We start from the raw sequence: 11,782 nt of genomic DNA on the forward strand, positions 1-11,782 counted from the left end.
AAGGCATCTTAACAAATTAGTAAACTAAGAACCTTCAAGCAGTGGCTATGGTCCCTACTCTAGTTGAAAATTCCAAATTTTTTCGTGTACTTGTATATATATATTCATACAGACAGTATCACACATTCCCTAAAGGTGCGTGTAACTCACAAAAGAAGCTAGCCTGCTACAAGACGTGATTATATCTCATTAGTGAGTCAGTGGGTCTCCACAAATGCTCACAGACAGTGGATTTGTGCATACGTACATCATCAGTTAATTAATGAGCAAGGCTCCACATATGCCTGCCTACAGACAGTAACATGTAATCTCATTAAGTGGGTTTGGCTAACAAATGAAGCTGAGGACTGGACTTTGATGCAGTAATACGCTTCCACATCATCAAGCTAATTAATTCAATTCACACATGATCCAAACTGCCATACAAAGCAAGTTTCCCTGACAAAATGTGACTCAACCTGGTTTCAATCCTACAAGGTAAGTACCACCCCATGATGTGCGAGCATTGGCACATGACTTTTTCAGTCAATGCAGGTATTGCAGGAACTTAGCTATATTATGCAGTAACTTCTAGCTAGTTATAGAGAGAAACCCGTTTCTGTAAATGGGGAAGTTTTACCGTGAAAAGTTTCATGGTTGAGGCTTACCAAGGCGATTCGCGGTGAACCTTTAGTACTATAATATTATAGCTTAAACAACACATAGTAAAGTTATTTCAATTTAGTGGGGAACCTTTCGCGGTTTATGTGAAAAACACGAAACTTTTTCCCAATGAAACTTTATCCGTTTACAGTATTATTGTTTGACAGAAGCAACATAGAAAAATATAATTCAGGTGAGTCGTTGGCCTCACACTACCACAGCTGGATGGGGTATACATGGAGCTGTATAGTGGCATAGCTAAGTGGTAATCACCAAATATCATACATCGACACATGTAAGGTGACTTATAATTGTTAATTTTATGTTTCGGATCCTCCCACCCACATTGCTAAGTCTCACCACCTAAATTTGGTCATTATAGTGACATCATGCATGTTTTCACCTGCCATTATTCCATTGTTTCACTGTTCAATGATTGTTAGCTAGGCATATTGAAAGATAGGCTGAATTCCAACCCCATTGTCAGAAAGGGCTTTAACAGTGCTTTAATCCATTCACTTCTCAATAAGTTAAGATCAGTGGTATGATACTCTAATAGAGCATTCAGCTAAATTTACACAAACAGTTAGATGGCAGGACAGGTGCATGTATGACTGTAACAAAAATGACCTGCCCAGAGATTGGTTTAGGCTGCTGCATGACACAATAAGTGGCCTTAGCAGTATTTTAGCTCTTTATACGTACTTATACTAAAGTGAACAAATTACAGAAAACTAATAATACGTGCCGATAATCTTCATTTGGTTGATAGCTAATTGTCTAGCTCCGGTGTAGCTACGTCACTATAGATGGTGTAGCTAAGCTAAATATATAACTATCTGTATGCTTCCCTAAAAAATAATCCCAGTTACAGGTGTTATGACAAGTGATTCTATGCTTATTATCCGCAGTGTATTATTAAAATTTATTAGTATTAACATCATTGCAGCCATTTGTTGGCCGCTACCTTTGATTTCACAAGATTTTAAGGCCGCACCTTTTTTCACAGCTTGTGTGGATATCACTTCTTTTTGTAATTGCAAGCCTATGGTGGGCCTATGGTGGGCCTATGGTGGGCCTATAAAAGTGCTTTCAACACTGAACATAGTGCTAACATAGTACAACTACTCAATCATTTCTTGCAAAATGTTTCCAGATTCAATCTTGCCCCAGCTGTGTTTCAAAACTTCCCTGGGGAGTAGCTATGCCCCCAGGTGGTGAGAACTCCAAGCCATTATATCACTTTGTTGTTAAGCCCTCTCTTTGAACAATTATGACTGTATAATATAACTATGCATGTGCTTCAAATATGCAGTAATGTTATTTGCATAGTTTCAGCAATATTTACTAGCCACCCCTCCCCCCCCCCCCCCACTTCCCCCTAAATCTCAGGTTTGGCTAGTAAATTTATTACCTATTGCTGCACTTTCATCATAATCATGATGATGCATGGTGTTCTACTGCTGACGATATAGCTAGCCACTAGGACTTTGCAAAGGCTTTCGACACAGTACCACACCAACGTCTGCTGTACAAATTAGACTGGTATGGCATTAGAGGAAATTTGAAAAACTGGATCTCATCATTTTTGAATCATCGAACGCAGTGTGTTGTGCTAGATGGTATTTCATCTCCCAGATGCCCAGTACTGTCTGGTGTCCCTCAAGGCACAGTCCTTGGCCCTACTCTTTTCTCCATCTATATCAATGATCTACCGGAATCCATTTTACATAGTTCTATTAAACTTTTCGCTGATGACTGTATAATATATAGGGCTATCCGTACCCCTGAAGATGCTGAGAGGTTATAAGAAGATTTATGTGTGTTACAAGAATGGCAGCAGAGATGGCTGATGAGACTAAATGTATCAAAGTGCTTTACCATGACTGTTTTACATCCTAGAAGAAATGAAATCATTACTCCCTACAGACTACACAATCATCTCCTCTCACCTGTTGAACATTACAAATATTTAGGCATCATTATTCAGAGTGATTTGAAGTGGCACCTACATATCCAATCTATCACCTCCAAAGCAAATCAGATGCTTGGTCTGCTAAAGCGTTACTTGAGGACATCATCTATTCACCTTAGAGAGAGAGCCTACCTAAGCCTAGTACGCCCTAAACTTGAATATGCAACTACAGTCTGGAACCCTCATTTAACAACTGACAAGATCGCTTTAGAAAAAGTTCAGATGCGTGCTGCACGATATGTCAAAGGTATATACTCCTATCATGCTAGTGTAACACAGATGGTTAACGAACTTAAGTGGGAATCACTAGAGTCTCGAAGAGAACAGCTCTCCTTAACTATGCTATACAACATTCTTAAACAAAATGTCTATTTACCACCTGAATACATACCTGAGTTTCATCTACAGACATCACAGTACCAGCTACAGACCAGATCATGCCATATGTTCAGACTCATCGAACCATTTTGTAACACTGACACCTACAAATACTCCTTTATACCATCAACATCAAGGCAATGGAACGTACTACCTCGCTACATCTTTGAAGCGGAAAACACTGACATATTCAAATCTCTGCTATGTAACTATTATTTTGCAATCAATAGCTAACATTATTTATTATATTATATCTGTGTATATTCTTCTGTTTGTGAAGTTTTCACAGCAAAATGAAATAATAATAATAATAGGGAGAAATGGAGGAAGGGGGGACACACGCACATATTAATTAGCTGCTGGACTTACTTTCGGATGTCGCAAAGTTTACAAAGCTCGCGGCGAATATTGTGCGACCGATGCTGAATCCGGTCACGTTTGCATACCCACTGGGAACAGGTAGGGCACATCTTCCCGGAGTCGAATATCCAGCCGAACAGGATGCCACAGTGAGCACAGAATATGCCAGCATAATTTTTGTACTTCAGCGCAAGGCTTTCAACATCTTCACGTAGTTTCCTGTAACAGGTATGCATATCTGACGTGAATGGATCACCAATTGAACATACTGGATACGCCTTTCTTCTTCCTTTTGTAGCTTGAGATCTTCTTCTATCACAGAAAGGATCGCTTCTTCCTCTTTCTCAGTGAGGCATGTCAGCTGGACTATTTGAGACATAGCTAGCTACAGTAGCTACGTCCAGTGTATATTAATGCTGATTTAAATAGGCCTGAGGCCTATATATATAGTAGGCATCCGTATAGTATAGTCCCTATAGTTTCAGTTATTTTATACGCGTGACCCTGAACATTGCTATATCATGTGAACTCCTACACGTGCAAACGTTCAAAAGGGATTCACTAATTTCCTCGGAAATATCAAGTTCTTTAGAACTGACCGAGTTAGACTTCCTTTCAACTAGTCCTCAGAAATCAAACTCATGTAGCTATATGGCTAGGGGTAGTACACAGCAGCCACAGAGCTCAAACTTGGCCGGCTTATTCAATATTGACAGCACCAATAGAGGCTATAGCTAGTCAGTGCACACTTAACACATAAGTAAGTGGTCTCTCCTGTGTAGCTAACAGCAGAACAGGTTGTGATAGCTAATTGAAGACTTGTTCCATGATGACATCCTGTGTTGGTGTTAAATTCACATGCTAAGCTGTAGCTATACATATATCAGTATAGTGTAAGTATGTTATTATAGCGCTCATCTCATTTCATTATGTAAATTGGATTGAATTATGATGTCAAGCCAGTGAAGCTACAGTACGCGTAGCTACATAGCTACAATATTATAGACACAGCTTAGATTGATTAGGTGTAAAAGTGAAAGTGGTAAGGCTCAGACTGGGGGCATATCCCCCCAGGAAAATTTTGAGATTACACACTATTTGGAGAAATTATGGGCTGGAACACTGCATGCAAGCCTGCAAGGTGCTAGTTAGCTACCTGACAAGTGCCTTACTGATATAACTGGTCACTGCCAAAGAGCACCTCCACAATACTGTTTAACTCTCACAACTTATCGTTTGAGCTTATTAAGAGCTAAGCTGCACAGAATGTTTCTAAAATAGCTATATACAAAGATAAACAAAGTCAAAGCTTAAATAACGGTATTTTAAAATTTATTTCGAGTCCAGAAAAAAGTGGTGAGGCTTTTGCCCCACTACTATCTATTGGAACCTGAAATTTTCTCCGCAAATAAACTATGTTGGCACTCACTACTAACCAACTTTCAAGTCAACAGCTTTTTCTTACATATCTCAATGCTGGAATTGTCAAAGTTGGTACGTACATTGGATGCGTGTGGAACCTTTTCACACATATGTATTCTATTCTGTGAATGCTATCCCACTAGGGACCTGTGAGATGGCCTAAAGCCTGTGAATACATGTACAGGGAGTCAGAAACATGTTACTAAAATGTGAAGAATGCAGCTCAGATCCTGTGGTGACTTGATCACCCACAATATCTGAAATATAACCTTGTGGTTTCCTTTGGTTCGAGGTGCCAAAGTGTAACATTGAGTGCATTGTCATACCATTTATCTATGTGGTTGAACAATTACTGTTTGTTGATGCTGGTTGATCACTCGTCATATCATGGTTCAGTCTTGTCTATTATTAGTAGCTAGTCTGTTACAGTTCCACATTATTCTGTAATAACTCTTAGCAACAAATAACACCTTCCTGTTTTTACCTTCCAGGAAAAGTGGAGTACGGTTTCTGTAAAATTTGATAGCTTCTCTTACATACACACAGCCTCCTTACAGCTTCTAGCACTTCGCTTTGTGTTTATTCATCCATTAAGTCATTTTACACATGGTTTTGTGTTTATAAACTCTTAGTTAATTTTCCAATCACTAATAATTATTAGGCTTTGTAAATGTGTGCATAATCAGTAATAAGACAAATTGGAGGCTTCATCTGCACACTCATCATCCCCATTACTGACATGTTATTTTGTAGCTACATACCTATGAAAAATAGTCCACATGCCATCTTTGTATGCATTTCAATTTTTGTACATATTTGGCCAGGCTATAAATAGTATGGTAGTTATAGTTACACTCCCTTTTGCCAGCTAATTTTGGCATAATAAGTAGTACTAATTACAATTCAGGAGAATGTATAGCTACCACAAAATATCACGAAGCCAGTAAAATTTTGGCTATGAAGGAAAAATACACAAGTGTAACCCAGACTGATATTAATAACATTAAGTGAAACACAGTAGTGCCTAAAATAACCGTGAAGCTTTGCAGTTACCTTACTAGCTACCTACACATCATGTATGTAAACACTAGCTGGCTAGTCAGTTTATAATGCACCCTAAACTACATGCGTTTACTGGAGATCCGTGATATACAGTTATGTAGCACAAAAGGAACAAAAGCATTTTCACCATTCACAAGTTGGTTATACAACTTACCTGAACCTGACATGTGTTCAGAACTAGTAGTTGTATGTATAATAATATACATACTAATCTTTTGTTCTGAACAAAGCCACACCTTAATATCACATGCTACAAGACAACTATCCAGCAATGTCTTTCAATTGTGTTAGTGACCACAACTGAACTTGACATAATATTATAGAGCTTCTTGAATGTTAGTTAGCGGCTTCAATCCAGTTGTCTATCATGGATTAGATTAGACTTTTCCTGATAATGGAACTATTGTGCAAATATACAGAAGCTTCCCAAGTGTAGCTATTTACTGTATTGCTTGCATACATGGTCTCTATACAAACAAACGCCTGGTTTCATTTAGTCACCAGGTAGATTAACCACAGATTCAAGTATTCATAGTTTTAATATGGATCACTTAACATCAACTGAAATCCTTCAGTATAACAACAGAAGCCACTCAACTGATTAACCTCAAATTTGGTGGGTGATAAGTAAATTCCTGGACCACAATTCAAGGCAATATCACATTATCAGTATCATTCACAATAAGCAAGAACTCCAAAGAAGAGCTTCAGTATCATTCTCGACCAGTATACAATAAGGAAGGACTAGAGCTACATATTTCTCACTTAACTGTTATAACTCCATAGTTAGTCTTTTCATCAATATTCATTGTTTGTATACTATAAGATATGTAGCGTATTTGTTAGACTTTACTAGTTGATAATCCTCCTGATAGCTACCTGATGACAAGCTTACATGATTAGATAATAATTATGCAGATTGTCCAATGAATTCAGTTTATTGCCAAACTGGCAAATCACATTGATACTTTTATCATCATTATGCTGTAACAAACTCTAAGGGTGGATTGAGGAGGGGAGTTGCTTAGCACCCTCTTAAATATTTTATCAAGGACTAAAATCAATGAGAGCAGTCAATAGGGATCAGTCTATTATGTTCATTTTTTACCAATTATGCTATGCTGCACTGCTCAAGGTTTCCCCTATTAGCTCAATATTATGTTCACTTTATTTCATTGTGATACATGTTATACAGTAACTTATTAAAAGTTGTCATTATATTTGACATTTAATCTGAAATGGCTTTAAAACAGTAATGGCAGTTACAGTTGCTACTAGGTTGCAGAATTTGGATGTTTATTAGAATGAATTACTATTGTAATTGAGTACTTTATACAATGAAATGCATGCATGTCTAGTCCACAGACTAACTTTGCTGGAAAATTGAAATTATTCAGCCTATTCTGCTAGCATTATGCTTGATACTTTCTGGCATCAATTATGCTCAATTTTATGATAGCATAATAAGCTGACCCCTTGCAGTCAATCAATTATAAAGAAGTATTATGTTAAGCTGTTGAAGATCACATTAAAAATAACAGTTAAACATACAAAAGAAGACCAGTGTGTTATCAAGGCTGGCCAGGCAGTCTGCCTACTCAGCCTAATGGTAAGGGGCTAGCTCTATGTGTTATAACTGGACTGAGTCTTATCACTCTCTACACTATTATAGTGATACACTTTTTTGGTATAAAATAATTTTCATATACAAAAACTGAACAAAAATCATTAGTTCGGCCCAAGTACTATTCCACTTTATATATCTCATATACTCCAGACCTGATCTTGTGCCAAATTTTACTGTGGTATTACAATTCTTTGTGGTTACTAAATTAAATACTCAACACCACTTTTTGGTTACAAGAAACCATAAAGAAGGTCGCTATGGTTCATTGCTGCTGGACCTTCAGCTTGGCTGATCTTACATATGACAGTTGAATGAAAGTTGGCTGTCTAGACCATTTCATGCTAATGACTGTTACAAAACTTGGCAATATAATGCGTTGCATTCTTCAGCAGGGAACCTGTGTTACCATCTCTTCATCGACTTGATCACACAGGTTATTCAATTCATGGGCCTTGGCATCAATATGTGGTTGATCTGTTGAACTGTTGATATAATAAATTTGGCTATAGACTCCTGGCTCCTTGTAATATATTGTACATGTAATTGTCAAATTATGTATGACATTATTATATGTCCACCCAAATGATGACCATGCACTTCAGGTTTTCTGCCCCAACAAGCACCAATACTATTTGAGGGACAATTAAAGTTTAGCAATGCAAGTTAGGTATCAACATTTGGAAAGCTCTGTGTCCAGAGTCTCAGACCCTACATGTATACAGTTTATAGAGAATTTACACTCAATTTTACCAGCAGTATGGTAGCTAGTATGAGGGTTCCCCCCTAAAGTAACTGACAGGTGATCACCATCTAATTCAAATGAAACTTTCTTTTCAAGAAACATAAGGTCAATAGTTTCTTCTCCATCATTATTGCTACTCGGATATATGTACCAGGATTCTGCCCAAACTTTTGCTGTAAAAACCATCATAGAAGCATGATATGTGTTGAAAATCACTTTAGCCTTACAGTAACTTCAAATTCAGTGTTCAAAGCAAGAAAATACTCACAGACAACCGGATATTGAATCTCAAAACAATCTCCAAAATCTCTATAGAAATGCTAATATGAAATTTGTCATTCTGAATATTTACACATAACTTATTGTAACAGTCATTAAGTGATGGTCAAGACTCTTTGTGGCTTCTTCAGTACAACAGGGATGTTCAAGCTAAGATATCACCATTGAAATATAAATTTGATGGCCAAATTCCAAATATTGTCAAAGATTTTCCAAGTGACTGACCCCCCAATTTTTGGTCTGTCCAGTCGCAAGGCTAGAAGCCAAACAAAGCAGCACACAGCCACCTATTTCAAGCCACAATAGCAAACTCACTGGTGGCATGTGTATATATTTAGATGCCACAAAGCTATTTGAAGTGCTTAAGCCACAGGGCCGTAGCCATGCAGACTTTTATCTGAGTAGGTTCTTTTAGAAGAAAAGTGGACCTTTTTCAAGCCCCTTTTTATATGGATTACATTATGGTGTGTGTGCATGCTGAAACTAGGGGGTCTGGGGGACATCCCGCCCCCCCCCCCCCCCCCCCCCGGGAAAATTAAAATAGACACTAAAAGGTGGAATTTAGTGGCATTTCAGTCAATAAAATAACAATTTTTAGGTAAGCTCAAGACCAGCTATTTGGATGACATCTGGGAAATATCTCTACTGCTACTGTAATTATACCAACTGTGATTATACCATCTGTGTCTATAATGTATTGGAATGTCACAGTGAATAAGAATGGGAAAGATCGAGTGCTCTGTTGGATCGCGCATTGAAGCATGGATGCTATTTATGGGCTCTGCATGGGAGGGACTTGCCCACCAAAATTTTTATATTATGAAAGTTCTAGTTTAGAAAATATGGTTTTGTAAATAAATTAAGTAGTTACATACAGATTTTAAAAGAAAATGTAATTGTGACTGTTCTATTAGAGTGATTGTTCTATAGAGTGATTGTTCTATTAGGGTGGTTGACTGCTCTATTAGAGTATCTCGATCTTACATTGCATTCCAAGCACTGAATGAGCTAGCTACTCGGAGCACTTAATTTAGCTCCTTATTAGTGGTATTTATTAAACTGGAGGTAATGGACGTTTGCTACTGAACATTTGGACTTGTATACTAAAATTGTGGACCTTTTTGCTAAAATTGTGGGCCTTTTTCCCAAGAGGTCGGTTCTTCCGAACCCCCCTGGCTACGGGGCCTGAGCCAGTGTAGGTGGAGTAGATACATATGAGGATGTTTACAAACAAAAAATTAATTTGAAAATGAACTTAAGGCTCCAGTGATAAAAAGTAGTGAAATAGTTATTACAACATACTGTAGCTAACAAGTGTCAGTGTAGTATGGCCTAGCAATAGTGTCCTGATTATCAAGGTATGCAGGTCAGTTTGTATACGTAAATGATACTTTGGGACTTGAAGTACCGGTAAGCGTCTGGATTATGTAGGTGTCCTCAATCCTCATTAACAGGTTCTAGTGTCTATATATTTCCCACCTACCAATAAGTATAATAGCTTACAATTTCAACAGTAGGATCACGATGAATAAGCTGTTTAAAATTCTTAAGTACATCAACAAGCACTATAACAACTGATTACAATTGTCATGATATTATACAGTGATATTGTGTGGTACTAAGGAATTTTTTTGACACAATTGGTAGTTGATCATATCATATGCACAGTCATTGCACATTGCAACTAACAGTCATACGCACGCAATTCCATAAGTACTTGTACTAGAGTACTACTTTGAGTACACCATAGTCCATAGAGAAATAGTTAGGTCAAATTATGCTGCTTTGAAAAATATCGTATTATACTTTTGACAAGAGTCCACTCTTGCTTTTGATCAATGCTCAAAAATTAAGCCTATTATGCTAGGAAAAACCAAGATTATACATTGAACAGTATTTCCTGACTGCTATATTAGAGTAAGTGACTTCCATGAATTAGCCAAGAAACAGTTAAAGATATTTTGTAGATTTGAAATTCAGGAATAAGGTGTAATCAAACGGTATGGTAATCAAACGGTATGGTAATACCGTTTAAGTAGGGATCGTGGTAAAAATTTCACGCGCCGCTAAAAATTCCGCCTTTAAAAATCATCCTAGAGACATTTTACGCGACGAAATTCACCTGTACTAGTCCATATAATACACAATACATTAAACATAACAAAACACTTACAGGTGGCATGCAGAAGTTTAGAAAATCGCTATTAAATAAAAACTCGAATTTTAGACTCATTACCTCACTGATCACAGTCGCAAGTCTAGAGGCCAAACAAAGCAGCGAAAGGCCACCATTCTACGCCACAATAACAAACTCACCGGTGGGATGTGCTTTTGGGATTCCGACGAGTGTAGGCTCCCTGCACCTTGTCTTTTCTTTTATCTTCAAACAGGCTGCTTGTCTTCTTCATCCGACGAAACATATCAAGGCGTAAATTTTCCGTTTCAACACTTTCTTTCAGCAGCATATTTAGATGTCACAGAATTATTTAAGAGCTGGATTTCAGAAGCGCTTCAGTCCCGGCACTACTATAAGAGGTATACTAGTTAGATATCTGCAACTTCATGACTGGGCCGGATATTGTTCGCGATAGGTTCGGACCACACCCCTCAAATAAAGATGTAGGTGGACTACTAGCGATAGATTACGGAGACCCCACCTCTTAACAATCTAGCAGTAAGCAAGATCACCTCACCCCTTATTTGTCTAGCTAGCTGCACACCCCTTGGCTGACCCGAGATATACTCTAACACAACAGTCACTCTAATACAACAGTCATGTATGATAGAACAATTACAAGTTACATTGTTCTGGTAAACATATTTTTATAAGAAAAAGAAGCAAGCACATTATTGTTCTTAAGGAGACGGATGCCCCTCAGCAACAGCAAGGTCGACAGCTGGAGGCACATAGGGATGCTTGAATCTAGAATGCGATTCCCTGATGCACATTATTGAAGAGCGCAGCAAGGAGAACTCCAAACTACAGCAAAGCCAGCCTATAATCACAGAATATGGGGAACTCCACTTCTCACTGAGCAAATAAATGGTCAAGATGTTTATAGGCGATGGTATCTGCCTCCCCGTACCTACAGGATATGGAAAATACAAGTGGACTAATACAAGTTACATTGTAGCTAGCAGTGCCATAACAAAAATTCCAAACAAACTAGTATTTTAATTTTAAAATGAAGTAGGGATCTATGCAATAAAATGTAGTGAAACAAGAGATGAATGATGGTGTTACAGCATAGCTCAGTCGGAAAGTTCCTACTTTGGAACATTAACTACTGTATTA

At 37.8% G+C, this 11,782-nt stretch overlaps 1 protein-coding gene across 2 annotated transcripts in view; it reads right to left on the reverse strand.

Annotated features, from left to right (window-relative positions):
* LOC136258989 (golgin subfamily A member 6-like protein 6) overlaps positions 1 to 3,796 on the reverse strand; it is a 79,979-nt gene extending 76,183 nt beyond the window's left edge. For both annotated transcript variants that reach the window (XM_066052385.1, XM_066052384.1), the window contains exons 1-2: positions 3,625 to 3,796; positions 3,365 to 3,574 (exon numbers count right to left, since the gene is read on the reverse strand). In XM_066052385.1, the coding sequence (XP_065908457.1) occupies positions 3,365 to 3,574; positions 3,625 to 3,734 (320 nt within the window). In that variant the 5' untranslated portion in view covers positions 3,735 to 3,796. The remainder of the gene's footprint in view (positions 1 to 3,364; positions 3,575 to 3,624) is intronic.
* Positions 3,797 to 11,782: the final 7,986 nt, after the last annotated feature.

Source organism: Dysidea avara, chromosome 6 (assembly GCF_963678975.1).
Source record: "Dysidea avara chromosome 6, odDysAvar1.4, whole genome shotgun sequence".
NCBI classification, from domain to species: Eukaryota; Metazoa; Porifera; class Demospongiae; order Dictyoceratida; family Dysideidae; genus Dysidea; species Dysidea avara.